The following is a 22,980-nucleotide window of genomic DNA, read 5'->3' on the forward strand; positions in this document are numbered from 1 at the left end:
CCCCAGAACCACCTTCAAGAATTAAAGGTACAGGGCCTCCCCTGGTGGCGCAGCGGTTGAGCGCCGGGCAGTGAAGCTGCCCGCAGCCTCCTCCAGCGAGGGTCCCCCATAGTGCGCAGACCTCTCCTGCCGCCCGCGGCTCCCCTCAGCAGTGTCCTTCGGTCCTTCTGCCTGCTCTGCTCCCCGCTCTGGCTCTGGTGAATCCTCTCACCCTCCCGCGCTTCTGACTGTCCCCACTGCTTGTATAAATAAATACATAAATCTTTAAAAAATAAAATTAAAAAAAAAAGAATTAAAGCTACAGCACAGACAGGGGCCACGTGTCAGCTTTAAAAGATTTTCCTTTATTAGGGGAACATTGGGATGTGCAAAGCAGCGCAGTTACCAAAATAGGCTTCTGAAGCACTTGTGGCTGACCTGGTCTGAGGCCTCTGATTCTTCCATAAGCACTGCCACAGGCAAGTTATGGTTAAAAATAAAGTACATCTTTATGGCGACCACGGCCATAAGGCCAAAGGCAGAACGACAGCTGTCCAGCAGCAAGCGCGGTGCACCCCGAGCCTTGGGGACTGGCAGCTCGGCGGCCGCGGCTGTTCTAGAAAACGCCAGACGTGACGGCACGGCTCCCTGGTGCGCATCGGGCCTGCCGGGGTGACGTCTCGGTGAAACCCCGGGACTGGGGCGGGCGGTCCACACACAGCAGCCACCGGCATAAGGGGCCCCGGGCCCACGCAGGGGCCTGCAGAACACGCCGCCTGACTCAGGATGATTAAACGCAGCTTCTGTGCACAGCAGACAGGTTTTATTCGCCAGCAGGAGGTCGCTGGGTGGGGATGAAGATGGACGTGTTCGAGGAAGGACTCCTGCTACACGTATGTGACATTATAAACATGTCACACGACACAGACAAACAAGAACTGTGAGCTTCACGTTGAAGACGCGTATGAAATCTGCTCTAAAGGAAACGTGCCGCAATTCAGTCAAACTTCTCGTCCTGGAAGTAATCCGCAGAGTTGAGGTGGCCTTCGAGCTCAGCGTACTTCTGTGTGCGCAAAGGAAAAGCCAGTTACTTCCCAACAGCAGTGAGGGGGGACCCGGCCCTTTCCAGCCGCAGACCCTGGGTCACGGGCGTTTCACAGTAAGCGTGTGAGCAAATCCCTCTCCTTAAAGCGGGGACTCAGCATCGGCAATTCCAAATCCCCCAGAGCACTGGGCCGAGATCAAACTGGACGTTATCATTATTTCACAACTTGTTGGACATTACAGTTTTTCTGTCATCCCACTCAGAGCAGAACCACCTGGGTGACTCACCCGCAGAACTGCGCCGAGGCCCCAGCAGGTGACACACTCTGCCAGGGATGGTCCTGCCCCGGGAGAGCAGGGCCAGTGGCCACGGGGTGGCTGGAGGCAGGGCAGGTGCCTGGGAGGTGCCCACCCTGCCGGGGTTCAGAGGCTGCCAGTGTCCTGCCAGCAGACCCTGGGGCAGTCCCTCTCCAAGCCCGGCTGATCCCGACACCGGGCGCAGTGGCCCCAGGATACGGGAATCACCGTGGGTGCCGCGGCTGACCCCTCTCGGGCCTGACCCCTCTTGGGCCTGACCTTCAGTTCCAGCGGCTCAGCCGTCCTCACCAGGCTGGCTGAGCGCCCCCTCCGCGGCTCCACACCCGCGCCCAGGTCACCTGCGCTCACTGAGGGGCTCGCTGGGAGGGCGCTCGCTGCAAGAGCAAAGGCCTGAGGCCGCGGTGGGGGACAGGACTGGGGCGGCTGTGAGGGCGCCCTCCCCTCGGAGCGCCAGGACCTGGGGGCAGACGCGCAGGGTCAGGGAGAACAGTGGGGGGCCCGCCTGGACAGCACCTGCGCGCTCGGCCGGGCGCCCGCCTCACCTGTCTGATCCAGCCGCTGTCCCGGGACCGCGTGAAGATTCTCTCCACGGTTTCTTTCACCTCTTCGTCTTCGCCTCCCTCCGACCTCGCGATGGCGCAGCATTCCTGGTACAGCTTGAACTTGAAGTGTCTGAGCTTGTGGTAAACCTCGGTGCGCTCGGCGCAGACGCTGCCAACCATGAACACCTGTGCGGAGAGGGACCCCGGGGGCGAGCGCGTGGGCGGCGGCACGGACTCCAGGGTCCTCTCGCCTCCGCGGCCGGCGGCACTTGGCGACACGCACTTTAAGGTACTTACACTGCTACTGTGTAGGCGTGCCCGGCACAGGTAGCTGACCGCCGCACAGCGTGAACCGGATTGGATACGCGCGCGGGGAAACCAAACACCCCCGCGCCCCCCCTCAGTGTGCCTTGGCCGGGCAACGTGGCCCGAGCCCGCACTACCTCTGTGCTCCTGCGCCAGCCTCAGAAGGCTGTGCCCGCAGGAGGCTGCGCTTTTAGGAGACTGTGCCGCAGGAGGCTGCGCCTTCAGGAGGCTGTGCCATCAGGAGGCTGTGCCATCAGGAGGCTGCGCCCACAGGAGGCTGTGCCCGCAGGAGGCTGTGCCTTCAGGAGGCTGCGCCTTCAGGAGGCTGTGCCATCAGGAGGCTGCGCCCACAGGAGGCTGTGCCTTTAGGAGGCTGCGCCTTCAGGAGGCTGTGCCGCAGGAGGCTGTGCCTCAGGAGGCTGTGCTGTGTCTCCCTGTCGGCTCCGCCTGCCCCTCCCCGCCTGGGCCAGCAGACGCCCCACGCCCGGGAAAACGGACTCGGCCAGGTGGTCAGGTGTGCCCTGCGGGGACCCAGAGCCCGGCGGGGCACCCGCCGCCTCCTGTTCTTCTCCTCTTCCCAGCGCTTTCTCTCCTAGTGGACACGACTCAGGCTCTCCGTGGGCGCACGTGCTGACCCTCCCCAGCGCGGGGGACGGCGAGGGGCGCACCTGCGTGTCCCGCGACATGAAGTCGTCGGCCTCCATGGTCCTGGCGTTGTACAGCTGCCCCGACAGGCGCACCGAGTACCGGCAGCAGCGGTGCAGCCCGCACGCCTGGCAGTAGCGCTGCTCCGAGCCCCGCGGGCGGACGCTGACGGCCGAGTAGCTCTCCACGCGCTCCTGGGGACGAGCAGACGCCGGGTGAGCCGCGCGGGGCACATGCAGAGAACCCCAGGAAAGAGACGCAGTAACGGGAACCCCAGTAACAGGACACGCCGGGGACCAGCGGGCGGCCGGCGGGAGGGACTGCGGGGCCCGCACTTCGGTCCTTTCGCCGTTTCTCCCCTTTGCTGGTCATCAGGACACAGTGTCAGGAGCAGGGAGAAATGACAACCCCTGAAATTCACGCAGCGCAACTCCTGGTATCAGGAATCACAGAGCAGACACCTGGAGGATAATGTGGAATCGGATAAATCTCACAAACCAAAAAATTGCCTTCGCCAATGGAATGAGTAGGGTCACAAAATCGCAAGGTGAGACGGACACCAGACGCGGCCAGATCGTGTTTTCTGGAGACCAAGTGCCCTCGGAGGCGATGACAGCTGCTTCATAAAAGGAACCTCACAGGAAGACACACATTTGGAAATGTTTACATCCCACACCCCTCTCTGCAGGGCCACAGTGTTCACCCACGCGGTGACGCGCCTTGTGAGGCCCTGGGGGGGGGGGACACGTTCACTGAGCCCACTGTTTCTCACACCCTTATTCTGGCACACGAGCCCCTCACCTGGACAGCCGGCCGAGTCCGACAGGCGTCCCAGTTACTCATCATTCCAGGTGCTTAATTACTGGGCAGCTGTCACCAGAGGGGTGAGCGCAACTACACTGTCTTTGGAAGAGGTGGGCAAGAAGAGCGAATTACTTCACGCAGATGAACGCCAGCGAGTTAGATCTAGATCCCGCAGCTTGTCCAGACCCTGAAGGCCTGTCCCTCCCGCGCCGCCCGGCAGAGACTCGAGCTGAAGCGCGAACCTTGTACTGCTCCTTCCAGCGACTCCTGGACACCAGGCTGTCTAGACGGGGCCGAACGAAGCGGTTATCCAAATAATCAAGGGACGTCAACATATCCTGGGCATAGGACTTTTGCCGGCTGCCATCTGTTCAGGGAAACAACAACAAAAACAATCACTTTGCTCTAAAATTTTCAAAGAATTGTGCACCTGAGGATTTCCTCTCGTGGTTTTAACAAGATGTTTGGTTGGTTGGTCAGAAGCACTTTAAATTAAACAAAAAAAAAGTAAAATAAAATTTAAATTAAAAAATAAAAGAGTAGGGCCTCCCCGTTGGCGCAGTGGTTGAGTGCTGGGTTGAGAAGCTGCCCGCAGCCTCTGCGGCGCCGGTTCGATCCCCAGCCGCCGGCGAGGGTCCCACGTGGCGCACAGACCTCTCCGGCCGCCCGCTGTCCCCCCCAGCAGTGTCCTTCGGTCCTTCTGCCTGCTCTGCTCTGCTCCCTGCTCTGGCTCTGGTGAATTCTCTCGCCCTCCCGCGCTTCTGACTGTACCCAGTGCTTGTATAAATAAATCTTAAAAAAAAAAAAAGTTTAAAAAAAAATAAGAGAGTAAAATAATATTCTGTGTTAGGAAAGGGCCGCACAAGCGTCTACTTGCTCGCTGAACTCATGAAACGTCCACTTTCCCACCTGTCTACGCTGGCTGAGGCCCCCCGCGTCTCACTGACCATGTGCCCTGGGGTCTCTGCAGAGCGAGAGGCCTTCCATGGTGACAGCGGTCAACAGGTGCACACAGCACCTTGCTGTCTTGTATGTGTGACATGTTTTGCATAAGCATGTGTGTGTGTGTAAAAGTGACGTAGTTTAAACACCGGGGAATAAACACGCAACGTCCCGTTCACGTCGGCGACTTACCGTACAAACTGGCCAGAAAAGACTTGTCTAAAGCGTTGATGAGGAGCGCCTTCACAACCCTTTCGAAGTGAGTGTAGTGGTCACTAAAAGAATCTGAAATTAGTTTAAAGATAAACATTAGGACGTAGCAGACAACACCATTTCCCGCCCACCGCAGCTGCCTGTCTCCCGGGCGGGGTCGACGCTGCTGGCCGGAGCGAGGGCTTCGGCGCCTGCTTCCAGAGCGGCCTGGCTCCGCTTTCCAGATGAGCAAGTTTCTAACCCAACGTTTCCATTATTTCAAATAATCTTCACTTTGCAAAATTATGAAGAGAAGAACTGTTCGTCAAATACCAAGAGACACGAAATCCACGTGCTCCCGCGCACCCAGCCCGACCATCAACCCGGCGCTGGGCGCGGGCGCGGGCGCGAGACGGCGAGAGGCAGACCGGCCGGGGCGCAGGGACGCCGGCCTCGGCTCCTCGCGGAGCCCGTTGCAGGAAAGCACGGAGACACGGCTGCCCTCGCCAGAGCCCCGGCGGCTACACAACCGCCAGTTCCCGCCTGCTCCCCCAGATGGAGGCTTTCCGTGAGCCTGTCATCTTCTCTCCCAGCCACACCCGCGGCTGCGGGCCCACGAGCCCGGCCCGGTCCGCGCAGCCGCCCGCCGAGACGGGCCGGGCAACGGTCGGCCGAGTCCCCGCGACCCGCTGCCCTTGGCTCAAGACGGATGACGGCCGCGGGGGTGTTCTCCCCGCACATGCCCGCCCGGCCTGCCCGGCACCCGCGCGGGCAAAGGCGGTCGCGTATTCCGGAGCGCAGGGGACCCTGGCGCGGGGGGAAGCAAGGCGAGCCCCGTCATCAGTGCCGAGCGGGCTTGTACCTTGCTTCAGTTAAAATAAAAAAGACGGTATTGAACACGGAGAAGCCTTTTTACTCACACCTTAGATACAAGGAGGGTCATGGGGCTCCCTTCAGACGTCAGGGGACCTTTTTAGGCTCCACTCTCGTCTAAGAAAACACCTCACCACGTGCCGCAGGGACCAGTGACAGCAGGTGTAAAGCTGGGCGGCCACGGCACGTGATCGGCGCCACGGCTCTGAGACTTCAGGGGCCCGAGATCACCGCGAGTTGCAGAAGAACTCCCGGGGCCACTCACGAACATATTTTTTCAGTCACCAGAACACGAGTGGAAAATGAAATAACAGACTTCAACTCTGTCTAGACCGTCGTCAGCCTCTGGACGCGGCAGTGCAGTGCTGGCACGTAACGGAATGTGTGTGAAGACGCACTGAAATGCTAGCACTTTCCAAGTGTATGATGTGGAAAATGCCCTGGAAATAGCACATACTGAGAGGAAAAACACAAATGGACCCCTTGGGCACCCAAGTTTATCAAATACATGGAAACAGTGAGGGCCTTTTCTCTGCCGCACGGGCTTCGTCTTTCTTGTGTACACTGATGCCGGACGTCGCCCGCCTGCTGCAGTTTTGGGACCTGCTGGTCTCTTTCCAAGACCCCAATGGTGTTTCTTCAGGATTAGGAAGAAAAGCAGAGGACAGAGATGAGACTCATCCGGAGAGATTTCTCTGAACCAAAGCCCCCTGGCCGACGGCCCTGCCTCGGGAGCTCTCTCAGGGGGCAGAAGGCGCCTCGATCCCAGCAGGCCTGCGCGGGTGGGTCGGGGGTGGAGGAGTTTGCGTCTGGTATCTCAGATTAAAGGCAAAACGCTGCGCAGGCACAGGCCAGGCACCGTGCCAAGACCTCTGTGCAGGGTTTATCTTTCTCGCAACGAGCCTGCGAAGCCCCAGCGTTACCTGTTTGCTTTCAGAGATACAGGGGCCATGCGCTCTCAGGTCACACAGCCAGCGAGGGCCACGGCCAGGGCAGGATCGGGGCCTGACTGGACCCCACAGCCCTCCGAGGCAGCCCGGGCCCGGGGCGCAGAGGGCTCCGTGCACAGCAGCCTCATTGACCCCACTATTCTCCAGAACATGGTGTTTTAAACTTGGCTGGAAACTGAGGAAACTCAGCTCTCTGAGGGCCAGGTGGCAGGGAGTGAGGCGTGACCCAGTGTCTTCCCAGCGGCAGAACTGTTCTCTTCCAAAAGGTAACACTGGGTGGGTCACGGATGGCGTCAACTGAACTTGGGAGCTGGGAAATGTTTCTCCTAAATTTGAATCCTACGCTGAGTGAGTGTTTGTCAGCGTTTTCATACTTTCAGGGCAGAAGGAGGCTGGGACTATCCTAGCTCCGTCTACAAACAGCTTATAGCTTTACCGAGAAGACAGGCTTTGATGCTTCAATGTAAGAATTAACTTAGAGCAATTTTTAGAACATGATTTCTTGGCAAATTGAAAACAACATAGTTAATTCTGTTCTATTCATAAATGGCACAAACACAACATCCACCAACTCACAAATTATCACTCTAAACTGTGGGACTCTCCCCACTTTGCAGCTGATGTTTTGAGAGGTCTGGCCGCTCCGGACAGCTCTCGGCCCTGAACTCTCAAGGCCGCAGCCGTGGGCCCACACGCGTGGCTGCACCCCTCACCCATCCATCCAGCGCCAGCTGGGCCATGCCACCCCGGCAGGCTCTGGGCACACCGAGGGAAGCCCAGCTGACCCACCACAGAGGTGGCCTCCCGAGAGCGGGATGCGCGCTTGGCTTTCTTGAGCTGAAGTTACGGGGAAGAGACCGACCGCCCGGGGCACAGGAAGACAAAGGCAGTTCGGGGACCTTCGGACACCTGGACGTTGACATGGCGAGGGGGAAAGAGGCCAATTCAAAGGGGGAGGTGAGGGAGAGCCCGCCCTGGACGCTGGGGAGGGACAGCCTCCCCGGAGAGCCCAGCGCGGGGCAGCGAGCTGGAGCGAGGGAGGCCGCCCCTGACCCTAGGGAGAGCGGCTTCCCTGGACAGAAATTCCAAGGCCCTGACGCGGTGCTCGCAAGCCACGCCCCCCCACCACCACCCCCAGGCCGAGCTGAGCGAGCAGAGGAGCCACAGACACCTGCGCGGTTGGGCTCTCACCTGCCCACCAGGGGGTGCCCGCAGCCCCCAGGGGCGATGAGGTGCGCACCTGCAGGCGGGCGTGGAGGAGACAGAGGCCACGTCCACCGCGCCCCAGGGTGAGTGGCCGCGGGCTGGCACAAGGAGGCGCCCTCGGAGGGAGGCCAGGCTGGCTCTGAATCCGACCTCGGGCGCGGCGCCCTAAGCCAGCGGCAGCAGCAGGAAGGCTGCACTCGCGGAGCACACCTGAGGGACGCATCCTCCAGGGAGCACACCCCAGCGCCCCATGGCCGGCAAGCTCAGTGACCCGGGGGAGGCCCCATGCACCCAGGGTCCCGCAGGATCCTCAGGAGCTACAACCGCTTCAATCTCTGCCAGATTTCACCCAACATGCTGCAAAACACCTGAAAATAAAACCAGAGGTTCGCGGGGTGTGCTCTGCAGCCCACGCCAGTCCCTGGCGTGGCTGGGGCCCACGAGGCAAGGCTGGGGCACGCGGGTGACTGTCTGTGGCCTTCCCTGTGCTGCTCCTTCACGGTGGCGCAACAGTGACCACGGGGAGGCCGCTGGCCCAGGCGAAGGCAGTGGCAGCACCAGCTGCTGACCCCTGTGGCCGCCACGACCCCACGTTCCTCCAAAAGGCCACTTTCACTGGGGGCCGTGCACTAGTAGCAGGTGGTCACCTGCCTGACGACGGCCGGCCGTGGGTGAGCTGGGGTGGACGCACCGGGCACTTGCGCTCCACACAGTGTGACCCCTCGGCCTGGCGAGGGGCTGGGCAGGCCTCCCTGACACGAAACACCGCTCCACTGGACAGGAGGGACCACAGACTGACTGAGGCAAGCGCCAAGTACTTTTCGAAGAAGAACAAAGGAAACATGTCACTCCAAGTGGCCGTATTTGCTGCCAAAACGTAAGGGATTTGTAAGTAGAGATGAGGATTTGGGATGTGCTCCTGTGAGCTGGACGGCTTCCAGATCTCAGAAGGAACTTTCTGGTGAGACCCGCGTCGATATTAACACTTGGCGTTCAAAACACTGTGTGATGAAATGCCAGCCCCTGGGGAGGTGGGCAACGCCGTGAACCGGCGGCCACCAGCAGCCCAGCGCCGCCGCATGACCAGGACGAGCAGACGCCCCTTCAAAGGGCAGCCAGAGCCGGGCTGTGGTGTGAGCGCCCCCAGGAAGGTGGGTCAGGGGCCCCAGATCTCACCCCGCGGCTACACCTCAGGCAACTATCACCTGTGGGATTCTGGGAACATCCACAAATGTCCTGAAGACGCCTTTAAGATACTCCTCCCTTTCCAGCCCTGCCTGTGAGCGGGAGGTGTTGCCCTCGACCCCAAGCAAACCTCACAACAGGCTGACTGTGGGAGCAGTCTGCACCAGCTGCCGTCTCTTAAGCTAGACGAACACATCTGGCAAAATGGAAAGCAAAGTCTTCTCATGTGGGAGAAAATATACTTTTGTACAAATGTAATTTATATTAATGTGTAATTAGTTTATTAATGTCATTTAAAATGTATTTTAAATGTGTAGGATAAGGTAAAAGCGTCAGGCTTTTCTGCCCTCCTGCCATCAGGAGAGAGGATGGATCCCTGCGGTCCTGAACGCAGGCCTGATGGCGGCACCTGGAGCAGGGTGTGGGCCTAGGTGGATGGGATTCACCTGGGCTGAGACTGGGCTTTTAAGGGCGGCGTCACGGGGACGCCAGCAGCAGCAGAGAAGCAGAAGCAGAATGGAGCAGAACCACAAGAGAAGCAGAAAAGGCCATAAGAAAACACCGGCGAGCCCAGATAGAGTGAAGACCTGCTGGGGGCTGGGAGGCCTGCCAGCCCCCCAGCACCCCTGCCTGCCGTGTACCTGGTCATCCCAATAAAAGCCCAAAAAGCCGCTGAGGGCTCCGGGACTCTCTCCTCCTTTACCAGGCCTGCTGGATCAGAAAACCTGCTCCGCGCCATTCCTGCCCCTACAAATGTCTCAGTTTTGTGTTTCTATTATGGCAAATGTTGACAGACACAATCTGAGGGGTAAATGGTTCCCAAAACCACTGCAACAAGCAAACTAACACCAGACAGACGTCACCCCCGGCCGCGAGGCCGAGCCCCTGCGCGCCCCGAGAACAGCTGGAGACTGACTCCATGTGGGATGTGCGGCCACCCACGGGGACTTTTCTCCACACTCAACTTACAAAGAGAATTCCGTTTCACTAATTCCAGCTGTGACGTGCGCAGCGCTTCTCCCCGTGGGCCCTCACTCTGCTCATCGCCCTCCTGATCCTGCACCACGAAGTCATCGAGGATGTAATCATCTCCGTCGTCACCGCCCTCAGAGGTGTCCTGCTCCTGCTCCTGCTCCTGCTCCTGCTCCTCCTCATCGTCCCCGTCAACGCTGCCGTCACCACCGCTGCTCGGGCAGGATTCCTCGCCAGAGTCCTGGGTAAAGGAAAACAGCCTTCAGGAGACTTTCTTTACGATGGTCAGCATGGCTGTGAAATTAAGATTAAATCCAAAACCCAAAAAAAAAAAACCCAACCAACCCAGAGAAATTCATTTCCTAGTTCAAGGTTAAAGAAAGAATCTTGTCATGTTAAAGGGTAAACTTTGGAAATTAGGAAGAAAATAACACATCTTGGCACGTGCTGTAAAAAGCTTAAAACGGACTTTGAGGCTTTAAGTTGGAAGCAGGACCGCCCCAGAAGTGGCCCTTCCAACCCGGGGCGGGAACCTCGACGGGCTGCGCCGGGACCACCGTGCGCGCTCGGCCAAGGACACGCGGCTGAGAAATCACCCCGAGGGCTGCCGAGGAGCGGAACAAACTCGCGCTTTTTCACAACAATGAAGCGCTGTGAGGGAGGACAGCGCACAGGCAGGACCCGAACCCGCAGCGCGGACCACGCACCTGGTGCTGCCCACCACGCGCCCGTGACGCCCTCCGCCGGGCCAGCGCCTCCAGCCTCCGCCGCTGCTCGAGCCTGCGCGCAGCTGCTGCCCGCCCGGGGGTGCTCTGGTCTGGGGGGCTCTGCTCCGGGGTGCTCCGCTCCGGGGTGCTCCGCCCGGGCTCCTGCGCGGGGCCCTCCTCCTCCAGCACCCTGCGGGGCCGCTTCGCCCCCGCCTTCCTCACCAGGATGTCGCTACCCTCGCTGTCCTCGCTGTCAGACATCATCGAGGACACCCGCCGCCTCCTGCCCCGCCTGACAGGCTCTTCGTCCAGGTCCTGGTCCTGGTCCTCCTCCGGGGCCGGCCCTGTGCGCTCGTGGGGATCCCGTGCCTCGGCCTCGGGACCCGAGCGGCCTGGGGAGGTGGCGCCTTCCTGTCGGGGCTCGTCCTGCTGTGGGGGGCCAGCGTGGTGACCTGGGCTGGGCTCTCCGCCGTGTCCCTCGCTCTCAGCTGTGGTCAGTTCAAGCACCCTCTCTTCTGAGTGCCCACGGTCCAGCCCCGGGTCATGCTCCAGCGCCTCGGGAGGAGCCTTGCTGTCCACATTCTCCGCGCTGTCCACACTCTCTGCGCTGTCCACACTCTCCGCACTGTCCACACTCTCCGCGCTGTCCACACTCTCCCCGTTGTCCACACTCTCTGCGCTGCCACAGTCCTCATCACTGTCCAGGAGCTGCGAGACGCTGCTTCTCTTGGTCCGCCTCCAGTCCACGCGCGATTTCTGCTCACGCTCTTGTGCTTGAGAAGTTTTCCTTGTTTCGTATCTTCTGACAAGGACCATTTTCACTTAAGCTTCTACAAAATAAAGTTATCATGTGTATAACAATGACAAGGTTACAAAAATAAATGCATTCAGAATACCCACTATATTTGGGTTATAAAATGGGTCACACTGTAAAATCATATGCATGAAGCTGTGGAATAATAATTAAGCAATTTATAGAAATCTACAACACAATTAGATGAGCATCTACTCTGAATTGTCCTGTATGTTGTGCTGGACAAGATACACTGTGAGGGCCTCTCTGGTGGCGCAGCGGTTGAGCACTGGGTTGCGAGGTTGCCCACAGCCTCTGCAGAGCCGGTTCGATCCCCGGCTGCTCCCCGGCCACCGGAGGAGGGTCCCACATGGCGCGCAGACCTCTCCTGCCGCCCGCTGCTCCCCTCAGCAGTGTCCTTCGGTCCTTCTGCCTGCTCTGCTCCCCGCTCTGGCTCTGGTGAATCCTCTCGCCCTCCCGCGCTTCTGACTGTACCCAGTGCATGTATAAATAAATAAATAAATCTTTAAAAAAAAAAAAGATACACTGAGAAATCATGGTCCTATTCTGCATATTATTAGTACCCATGTCTAGAACTGACACACACATCACACACTAGCCAGGATCATTCAGCGTCCAGCAAGTGGCAAAGTCACTGAGATAAAAGCATAAAGAAGCAGGAGGATCAGTAGAGCAAGTGGGTCCCTGAAGCTATTACTGGATATATGCTCTGATAGACTTCTGAAGGGGCTTTTCAGAAACATCTGAAGAGAAAAAATAAGACAGTTCCAGGAGATAAAAATGAGAGGGGCAGAACTCTGGCACTGGGAAAGATCGTGGTATGTGCCGAAAGTAAGAGTGACTGCAGAGGTGCAAAAAAAAAAAGAGAAGAGTCGGGTGGGATTGCCAGGATGATTCATTCTGGAAGCAAAGGAAGACTGAACAGAGAAATGACATGAATTATATGGTGAAGGATGATCGATTTCTATGAACAAAGTGCTACAGCAGGAGTTGACAGGCGCAAGCAATGCGCAGCTGGGAAGAATCTGCCCATCAAAAGGTCAAAGGGCTCAGCATCAGAGACACAATAAAACCCATCAGAAAACTTACTAGCAATTCAGTAATGTTATCGGGTGGGGAAAAAGCTGTCACGGGGAGACAGAGGGCCTGGCGCTGGGAAGGAAAACAAACCCGGCGAGTTTCTGATTGAAAAAAAAAAGTGAATGCCATTAACATTTCGCAGAGTGCAGTCCAGGAGCCAACAGACAAGCAACAAGCCTGGGAAATCAGCGTCGCCCGCGACACTAAGTATCGTGGAGTTACTAAGGACAAGGACGGGGTCACAGTGTAAAGGAGACCGACCTCACCATACAGGAGCTGCGCTCGGCGGACAGCCGGCTCGCTCACTGCAAGAAAACCACATCGGAGGCTGATTACAGTATCGCCACCCCTGGGTTATTACTGGATTTTCTATAACCACAGTATCAACAACTATTAGCATGTGAAAATACTCACACTGCACTTGTTTATGCCTAAGAGTGATCCAAATACCCACTTCATTAACTTATCTCAGTGGTAAGGACTGCTGGTAGTTTGCAGAAAGGGAACCCTGTTCCAAAAGATGAAGATTAACTATCATGAAAGATGTTTTTTTTTTTTTTTTAAAGATTTATTTATTTTTCATTCATTCATTTATTTATACCAGCACTGGGTACAGCCAGAGCACGGGAGGGTGAGAGAATTCACCAGAGCCAGAGCGGGGAGCAGAGCAGGCAGAAGGACCGAAGGACACTGCTGAGGGGAGCAGCGGGCGGCAGGAGAGGTCTGCGCGCCATGTGGGACCCTCCTCCGATGGCCGGGGAGCAGCCGGGGATCGAACCGGCGCTGCAGAGGCTGCAGGCAGCTTCGCAACCCAGTGTTCAACCGCTGCACCACCGGGGAGGCCCGAAAGATGTTTTTAAATGTGAAAATTCTGAAGGTAATTTTGAAAGCAGAATCCCATTTTTTTTCCCCTGCGCAATGACAGAATTATTTAAACCAAACTGATAGCATCCCAAGAGGATAACTTTTTTTAAGCAGAAAGGACAGACCCCCTCATTTAATTGTACTAATTCTGATCTGTTTCTCTGGAATGTGACTGCTTCTGCAAGGGTCAGCACCTTATAGAAAATCACAACAACACTGGTACTTAAGATCACACACTGGGAGTCAGAGTGTATTACATGATTGTAGTAGCAATCAAATAAATCCCAGTCAAAAGACCAAATACTCTATTGTACAAAATTACACTTGGATTGCTTTACGGGCGCTTTGGGTTAAAATCAGTCAAGATGAAAATAACGTGTGGTCAAAATTAGCTTTTGTAGAAAATCTCTATATTACTCTTCAAGGTTTTTTTGGGGGGAGGGTTACACCATACTGGTTCATAACATCTCCACCAAGTTTTGTCTCCAGGTTTTAAACAGGTTATTGTTTTATTTTTTATTTTATTAAGATGAGATAAACCAGGGAGCTTATATTTTGAAGATACGACAAGCAAATTTTTTAAGCATATATAAATCTGCACACGCCAACTGTGCACGTGCATTACACGACAGTGAATAGTAAGGATTTCTAGTAGGCGTGTCTGAATTGGGAGAAATAATGAGAAAACGCCTGTGGAAATACATGACAAGGCCGCAGTAGACACGCTGAAGTGACGGAGGTCGTCGGGCTGTGAAAGTGAAGGCTGATGTTATCAGTATTTACAAGCAGTTTCCTATGTGCTAAGTGATGCTCTTGCAGAACTATTCCACACCAAATGGTGATGTGCCATCCCAATGGGTGATTCCTAGGATAATGGTGGAAATGATTAAGAATCTCACAGGACTGAAACATCTATGACTGCACATAGTTAAGCTATTTTAAAAAGCCCTTCAATAGATCAGTTTTTCAGGGCATTTTCCTCTACTTTCAAATTCTAATAATCATACTAAGAAAGAAGATAATATGTATCTTCATCTATAAAAATCAAAGCCAAGGACAGAGAGTTTAAACGACTTACCGGAGATGGCAAGCGTGTCAGCGACAGCAGGGAGCAGGGTCTCCTGACCCGTCCGGGGCCTCGCAGCGACTGCCGCCGGCGTTACTCTTGTACAAGGCAGTAAAAATTATACCTTTAGAAAGTCATTGTTTTGTCCTTTATTCATGCTAAATTTTAGTTTCAGAAAATAATCATTAGAACAGTTTAGCGTGTACAAACGGGATTTTCAAATTACGTAACTAATTTCAGTGCACACGAGTTAGGCAGCAACTTCTGGAAATAATTTATCCAATAGGCAAGAAAATAATGTGCCAAAGAGATGAAAATTTGCAGACTTCCCTCGACCATCTTATTGCGGACACTTGGTCACAAAATTTAAGGGACTTCACTGAGTAAAAATTTCAAAGAAAGGTAGTTTCTGATGAGAAAAAAATTCATTTTAGAAAACTGCAGTACTGAACGTTTGGGGCCACACATTTTAGTTAAATAAAATCGTTTCATTTCACCAAAGGCCAAATTTTCAGGGTCTCTCTCACTCTTCGAATTTGCCATGAATGTCAATAATGCTAAAAACCCCGTCACGGAAAAAGAAGGGAACTGGAACACGGCTGGTACCTCCTTTTAAACTGCAGGTACCAGGTACTGTCACTGAGGTGACCGGGGAGGAGGCACGGCCACCCCGGGACAAGGTGAGGGAAACCAGGAGGTGAAGCGAGGCTGGTGCCAGGGGCGCGCGGTCCCTAGAATTCCCCCAAAAAAGAATCCACGCAAAGGGCGTGAGTCCACCGAGGCTGCGCATCAGCCCGAGGAGGCTGGGCCCGGCTCAGGGTCTCACCTGGAGGCAGGAGCAGCAGAGTCCAAGCGCAAAGCACCAAGGCGCGGGGAGGGTCAGCACCTCAGCATCCCCAGGGGCGCGCGCCAAGGTCTACTGGGGAGTGTGAATTAGGGGCGCGCGCCCCGCCGTGCCTCGCTCGCCCTCCAGCCAAGGGCGCTGGGGAGGCCATTGACTGCCCCGGGGGAGGAACCCCGTCCTGGGGCGTCGGGGCTGATGCGCCCTCGAGGGGGATCGTTCCAGGGACCACCTGCTCACCTGCCCCGCGGGCAGCGCAGGCGGCGGCGCGGAGAGGACGGCTTGAAGGCAGCGGAGCCCCAACAGTTCCTAGAAATGCGCCACCCAGGGGTGCGCCCGCGTCTGCCAACCTCGCCCCTCCCTGCGCCCCGTTATGTCACGATCTGGCGGGAAACCGCAGGCGACCCGAGAAGCGGGTGGTCCAGAGGCACCTGCGCCCCACCCGCCTCTGCTCCCCAGGAGCTCACAATCCGGGGAAGGGCTTGGGGGTGCCCCCGCAAGCCACCCCGACTCAGACTTCGGGGGACAGGGGCGGACTCGGACACAGCCCGGTCCCGCCGCCATGAACGGGCGGGCCCGGCAGGAACAGGAACCAGGGGCGTCGGCGCCCCCCACTAGCCCGGGCGCGCGGGGCTCCGGCCTCCGCCACCAGAGCCGCGCCCGGATCGCGCACCACGCAGCGCCCGCGGGCCGGGGAGCGGGGCGCCGCGGGGGCGAGCGGGGGGCGCGGCCTCCAGGATCCGGGCGCCGCCGGCCCGTCGGGCACCCGCGGGGGCCGGGCCGGGAGAGTCCCCGCCCGCTCTCACCTGCCCGCGCGCCCGCCCGCGCGCCCGCCCGCGCTCACCTGCCCGCGCCCCCGCCCGCGCTCACTTGCCCGCGCCCAGCTCCCCGCGCCCCCGCCCGTGCCCAGGTCCCCGCGCCCCCGCCCGCGCTCACCTCCCGCGCCCCCGCCCGCGCCCACCTGCCCGCGCCCCCGCCCGCGCCCACCTGCCCGCGCCCCCGCCCAGCTCCCCGCGCCCCGCCCGCGCTCACCTCCCGCGCCCCGCCCGCGCGCGCAGGTGCGCCCGCCCCTTCCGCGGGAAGTCCCGCCTGGCCGCGGGCGGGGCGCTTCCGGGCGCGGGGAGGAGCGCGGCGGCCCCGGGGCGGGGAGCGCGGCGGGTCCGGTTCCGACCCAGGTGGGCGCGGGGCCTGCGCGCGCGGGGGGCCGGCGGGCGCGCGGGGGCCAGGGCCGGCGGCGGGGGTCCGGGCGGGGCCGCTCCCGATCCCGCGCTTCCGCCCGTGCCGAACTTCGGGGTGTGGCGGGGCCGGCGGGGCGCCCGGGCGGGGCGCGGAGCGGCGGGCGCCGCGGGCTGCGGTTTCGGTCCGGGCCGGTGAGGCGCGTGCTGGGCGCGGTGACCGCGGGGCCGGGCAGCCCCCGACGCCCCTCGAAGTTAAAGGCCCGGCCCCAAACTTCCTCCCCTGCGCCCTGGCCCTGCCGGCCCCCCGCCCGCGCGCGCAGCCGGCCACGGGGTCGGGGCCGCGGGGGGAGGCCGGGCGGGCGGGCGCGGGGCGTCCTGCGGGGCGCGGGCCGAGCCCCCTGCCCCGCGCGAGCGCCAGCATGTCGGGGAAGCGCAAGCGAGTGGTGCTGACCATCAAAGACAAGCTGGACATCATCAAGAAACTCGAGGACGGAGGCTCCTCCAAGCAGCTGGCCGGCCTCTACGGCATCGGGGAGACCACCGTGCGCGACATCAGGAAGAACAAGGAGAAGATCATCACCTACGCCAGCAGCTCCGACTCCACCAGCCTGCTGGCCAAGAGGAAGTCCATGAAGCCGTCCATGTACGAGGAGCTGGACAGGGCCATGCTGGAGTGGTTCAACCAGCAGCGCGCCAGGGGCAACCCGGTGTCCGGGCCCCTGTGCGCCAAGAGAGCCGAGTTCTTCTTCTACGCGCTGGGCATGGACGGCGACTTCAACCCCTCGGCCGGCTGGCTCACGCGCTTCAAGCAGCGGCACAGCATCCGCGAGATCAACATCCGCAACGAGCGCCTCAACGGGGACGAGGCGGCCGTCGAGGAGTTCTGCGGCCACCTGCGGGACTTCATCGAGAGGGAGAACCTGCAGCCCGAGCAAATCTACAACGCCGACGAGACCGGCCTCTTCTGGAAGTGCCTGCCCGCCAAGGGCAAGTGCGCCGCGTCGGGGCGCGCGTGGGCCGAGGAGCGCGTCACGGTCCTGTGCTGCGCCAACGCCACGGGGCTGCACAAGCTGAAGCTGTGCGTCGTGGGGAAGGCGCGGAAGCCGCGCTCCTTCAAGGCCGCGGACACCGCCAACCTGCCGGTGTCCTACTTCAGCCAAAAAGGGGCGTGGATGGACCTCTCCATCTTCCGGCAGTGGTTTGATAAGATTTTTGTGCCGCAAGTCCGCGAGCACCTGAGGTCCAAAGGCCTGCAGGAGAAGGCCGTGCTCCTGCTGGATAACTCGCCGACGCACCCCAATGAGAACGTGCTGCGCTCGGACGACGGCCAGATATTCGCCAAGTACCTGCCCCCGCACGTGGCCTCCCTGATCCAGCCCTCGGACCAGGGCGTTGTAGCCGCCATGAAGAGGAACTACCGGGCCGGGCTTCTCCAGAACAACCTGGACGAAGGGAATGACCTGAAGTCCTTCTGGAAGAAGCTCACTCTGCTCGACGCACTTTATGAAGTCGCGGTGGCCTGGAGTCGGGTCCCGCCGGCCGCCATCAGCAGGGCGTGGAAGAAGATCCTCCCGGCCCTCGAGGAGAAGGAGGGCCTGGACTTGGACGGAGAAGAGATTTCGGTGGCCACAGTGGCCAGCATTTTACAGCACACCAAAGGACTGGAGCACGTGAGCGCCGAGCACCTTGAAAAGTGGCTGGAGGTGGACAGCACCGAGCCAGGCTACGAAGTCTTAACGGACAGCGAAATCATCCGGCGGGCCCAAGGCCAGACAGATGAGTCCAGCGAAAACGAGGAGGAGGAGATAGAACTGATTCCAGAGCGACATATTAACCACGCAGCCGCTCTGCAGTGGACCCAGAACTTGCTGGATTACCTCGAGCAGCAAGGGGACATGATTCTGCCCGACAGGCTGGTGATCCGGAAGCTTCGGGCCACCATCAGGAACAAACAGAAGGTGGCAAGCTCCAGCGAATAGCGGCACCTCGCCGTCAGCACCGTGGGGAGCGCTGTTGTTAAGGCCGGTCTCTGCCAGGGGGCTTAATTTTCTCTGTGTTCTGAATTCTCAGCTGTGGCTTGTGAAGCGCAGGCTCAGAAATGTGTCTGACGTGGTTGACATTGTGTTGGCGTCACCCGTGTTCCCTTGTCTGTGCAGACACTCGGAGCTGATCGTGGATACAGAACCAGGCCCCCACCTGCCCTGCCTCCCGGCGGCCCGCCCTGGCCGGCAGAAGTCACAGGTGGCGGTGAAAGATGCGGCACTTTCCCGAAACTTGTGTGATTTGTGGGGGCAGCCACCATGACCTCTTCTTGTGCCGGCCCTTGGCGAGCAGTTGTGTGTGTGTCTGTGCTGATGGGGCGAGAAATTACTGTGATTTCAGGGTGATTTGTAATCTTTCAAATAATGAGAAACTGGATCATGAACTGGGACAGTAACTTGGAAATCGTCTTCTGTTCTCTTCTTTGTGGACGGCAAGAAGGAGCATTTCGGGGCAATGAAGGCCATAGGGTGTGGTTGTTAAATTAATGAGGAGATTTGGGAAGCAGCTATATTACAGGTATCCTGCTCCATCAGTAGGAGACGAGGAATTGGGAATCTTGGGAACTCTCGGTTACTAATACAAAGGGAATAACCAGGCTTGCTTTATTTGGGTCTTTTATTATATTTGGGGTTGGGTAACCATATAGGTTTATTATTTATTCATCTAATTACAGCCTAGGTTTTGTCATGTTCTCTGTGATGATGTGAGCCCCCGCCTCAGGCAAGGGGACTCCTGGGGATTGGAATGTTATTTTTTTACTGTATATTTGAAAATGTGTATAATTTGAAAAAGTTTGTCATAACCCCCCCCCCTTTTCTTTGATTAGAAAAGAAGAAATGAATAAAGCTTTTATTGTTTCCAAGAAGCCATAGGTGGTGACGTGTCTCGTGAAGAAAGCAGAATGAATTATGGAAAGTGCCAGATTCTAAGGAATTTCACCCTCGCTTTGACACTTGTCAGAAAGATGTTATTTCCTCAAGAGATCATCAAGTCAGAGTTTTTATATATTTGTTATTCAAGGCATCGTAAGGGCTTTGTGTGAATAGGAATTTGTGATTCAAGCGCACAGTATGTCCATCTGCTTGTGTTTTGGTCCTCGATTAAAACAGAGTTGTTCTCCGTCAGTTGTTTTTTAAAAGGTCTAAGTTTTCCGTTGAAAAAGTTTGCATTTTATAGTGCCTTCCTTAGAGTTGTAACACTTCAAAGATATGACTAGCTTGCCAGGACTCCCGTTACCTTCATGACATGTCTGCGTTTAAGAAAAGACAGACCAGCGAGGACAACTGTTTAGAAACTCGACTTGCACCAGTTGTCTCAATGCACAGGGGAAAAACCATCAGAAGTGAGCGGACACTGACTCAGACAATTACATATTCTGCTATTGATTCCATTGTAGATAACATAATTTTTCATTTTTCTAAAACACAAGTTTGTGCTGGAAGGCTTGGAATTTCCGTGGCTCTCCTAAGGGGCCTTGTCAGTGGACGTCCCCGCGTCGCCGCCCCCCGGTGGCCGCCTGGCATTACTGCTCCGCTGTGTGGTTTGCGTCTTGCCTCTTAGTAAAAGGTTCATGGATTTGTGGCCTCGAGTGTGAGTCTTGTGACTTTCTCTGGCCCGTGAGAGACATGTCTTCCTGCTTTATACCCGTTTGCTCTTCTGGAAGCCGCCAGCACTGGTGGGCCAGCACTTCTGTTCTGGGCCCTTCCGTTCTTCAATATACCTATAAAGGCCGCCAGGTCCCGACTCTGAGGGTAAGCGCGGTTAGGGATTAAGTGGACCCCTGAGTCTCACTTCCCACACTTAGCTGCTCAAGATCTTTGGCTCCAGGTAAGAATTTAAACCCCGGTTTTATCTTCCCCAGCCGAGGCCGGCTTCTTACACTCACCTTTCAGCTCTCGTCCCTTGCCACCACGCCCCCCACGCCACCGCCTGGGGTTGGCATCAGATTCCGCAGGTAAAGAGCTCAGTCCCAACAATGGCAGCCCCGCCTCACCCAGACTTAGGTGCCGGTGGGTTCCCTGTGCTGCTGACCTCTAATTACAAATTGGGGGTTCCAACAATACCCTTCACTGCCCCCCACTTCAGGATGCCAGTTGCGAGTCCCCCTTCTCTGCACTTCTGTCCAGCTGGCCCTAGGTCACGAGCTGCGACGGCCGCCTGCGTGGGTGGCGTGAGTCCGCTGGAGTGGCCCACACAACTCGGAGGAACATGAGGCCGGTTTGTTACACGAGGGTGTAGCTCAGGTGCTGGGGTAAGGTGTGGGGGGAGGTGACAGCGTCCTGCCCTCAGGTGCAGGCACTGCCCTGCCTGGCCGCTCCCAAGGCCGTCCTGGGTGTTGTAGGGGCTTCATGGCAGGGAATTGATTGGCTCCATCCTTGGCCTGCGGTGACAGGCTCAGTCTCCTGCCTTGGGAGGCCCGGGGGTGAGGGGTGGGGGGGGGGGGTTGGTCTGAAACTTCCATCTTCTAATCACAAGGTTGGCTCTTGCAGAAGCCAATCCCCACCCAAGTGTCTCCCCCAAATCACCTCTAGATGAGAAAAGACTCCTTCACCCCAACCGCCAAGAGTTTCAGAAGCTGTTCCAGACTCTGAGCCAAAACCAATCCAATTTTTTTTTTTTTTTTTGGTAAATATTTTACTCGACTAAAGTTTAACTCCAGAATTACAGGACTGTAACAGCCCCCCTGGGGCCTGTTTGGGGTGGACAGGTGGGGGCGGGAACGCTCGACACACTCTCCAGTGGGGGGCGGGGCGCCGCGGTCGGTCATCACGGCCCCCGGCGCGCGGCTCTGCCCGGACCCCCGGGTGCGGGTGCTGGGGGCTCCCACCCCCACCCTGCCTCACCCCACACCCCCGCGCGGGCCCTGGCGCCTGTTCTCGCAGCCGCACGACCTCGGTCCTGCTCTGGCCCCGGCGGAGTCCGTGGGGGTCACTGTGGGGGGACCGGCGCCCTCGTCCAGGAGGGGGACACACCTGCGCGGGGCAGAGCCGAGCCGCCCGGCTGTGCGCGTGCGCCGGACACACCTGCGCGCCTCCCCCGCGGGGCTCCGGCCCCCCCACCCCGCGCGCACCTGCTCGCAGGCCTGGGCCTCGGGTGCTCCGGCCGCGTCCACGTGCAGCCGCCGCCGAGCCCGCGGGGCCGGGCCGAGGGCGCAGGTGGGGCGTGGGCGGCGCCCCGGGCGGAGTCGCGGGCCCCGGCCCAGGGGGACCCACAGGGCGTCACGGGCTGCCCGCGCGGGGAGCTCCCCTCCGCCCCCCCCAGGGTCCGCAGCCCGCGCCTCCCTCCCCGGCCCCAGGGCGGCTGCTCCGCAGGGCCTCTGCGCTCCGGCCACCGGCCCCTCCCCTGGGCCCGGGGCTGCCCCTGCCCAGCCTGGCGGAGCCCGCCCTGGCCGCGCTGCTTCTGCATAGGAGCTTGGCGGTGGGGAGGGCCTCGGGGTGGGCCTCGGGGTGGGCCTCGGGGTGGACCTCTGGGTGGACCTCGGGGTGGGCCTCGGGATGGAGCTCAGGGTGGACCTTGGGGTGGGCCTCGGGGTGGGCCTTGGCGCCTGGCGCCTCGGGAGGGAGCTTCGACAACGGGCGCCTGTTGTTCTTCGAGCCCGTTGCTGGACTGACCTCCACGAGGCTGACCTGCAGGCGATGCAGAAGTTATGAAGTTGCTTTTTTTTTTTTAAAAGATTTATTTACTTATACAAGAACCAGGGTACAGATCAGACGCGCGGAAGGGTGAGAGGATTCACCAGAGCCAGAGCGGGGAGCAGAGCAGGCAGAAGGACCGAAGGACACTGCTGAGGGGAGCAGCGGGCGGCAGGAGAGGTCTGCGCGCCATGAGGGACCCTCGCCGGCTGGTCAGGATCACCGGCGCTGCAGAGGCTGCGGGCAGCTTCACAGCGCAGCGCTCAACCAACCGCCTGCCCACCGGCAAGGCCCTGTGAAGTTCTTTTTACAGTGTATTTGGGCAGGGGTCAGGGGTCGATGTCAAGGGACCTAGAATTATCTGCCACCCTTAGATTCAGTCAATCGAAAATTCGTGGGGCTTGGCTGAGTGGGTAGGGTTGTGGGGGTGCAGATATGGAAAGGAGGGAGCAGCACACCTCACATTCGCTTCCCTCCCAGGGAGCCTCAGCTTCACCTTCATGGTGAGGACTAACCCCCAAGCCCTACCTTGAAGCAGGGGTGCTGGGGAATGGCCCCTAGGAACGCAGGGCACAGATTTTGAGTAATAATTAGCCCTTTGTGGAACAAAAATCGATAATGGCAGTTTTTCTTACTAAATCATCCAAAGAGCTTTTTGAAAAATATGGATGGATGCCTCTGGTGTAGCTGGCCCAGAGGAGTGACTGACAGTGTCTTTATTTTTTTTGAGATTTATTTATTGATGCATACAACAACTGGGGTACAGGCCAGAGGTGCGGGGAGTGAGAGATTGATTC

General features: G+C 58.3%; 2 protein-coding genes across 2 annotated transcripts; one reads left to right on the top strand and one right to left on the bottom strand.

Annotated features, from left to right (window-relative positions):
- Positions 1-976: 976 nt before the first annotated feature.
- CCDC82 (coiled-coil domain containing 82) lies at positions 977-11,481 on the bottom strand (the record flags this gene model as incomplete). The annotated part of the gene is made up of 7 exons (XM_084248521.1): positions 977-1,042; positions 1,884-2,069; positions 2,858-3,028; positions 3,881-4,005; positions 4,773-4,865; positions 9,956-10,199; positions 10,666-11,481. The coding sequence occupies 7 exons, from the start codon at positions 11,479-11,481 to the stop codon at positions 977-979; spliced, it is 1,701 nt and encodes a 566-aa protein (XP_084104647.1).
- Positions 11,482-16,927: 5,446 nt separating this feature from the next.
- Positions 16,928-18,487, top strand: JRKL (JRK like; the record flags this gene model as incomplete). Its single annotated transcript, XM_084248522.1, has 1 exon — positions 16,928-18,487. The coding sequence occupies one exon, from the start codon at positions 16,928-16,930 to the stop codon at positions 18,485-18,487; it is 1,560 nt and encodes a 519-aa protein (XP_084104648.1).
- Positions 18,488-22,980: the final 4,493 nt, after the last annotated feature.

The sequence above is a fragment of the Talpa europaea genome (assembly GCF_964194135.1).
Source record: "Talpa europaea genome assembly, chromosome: 12".
In the NCBI taxonomy this organism is placed as follows: domain Eukaryota; kingdom Metazoa; phylum Chordata; class Mammalia; order Eulipotyphla; family Talpidae; genus Talpa; species Talpa europaea.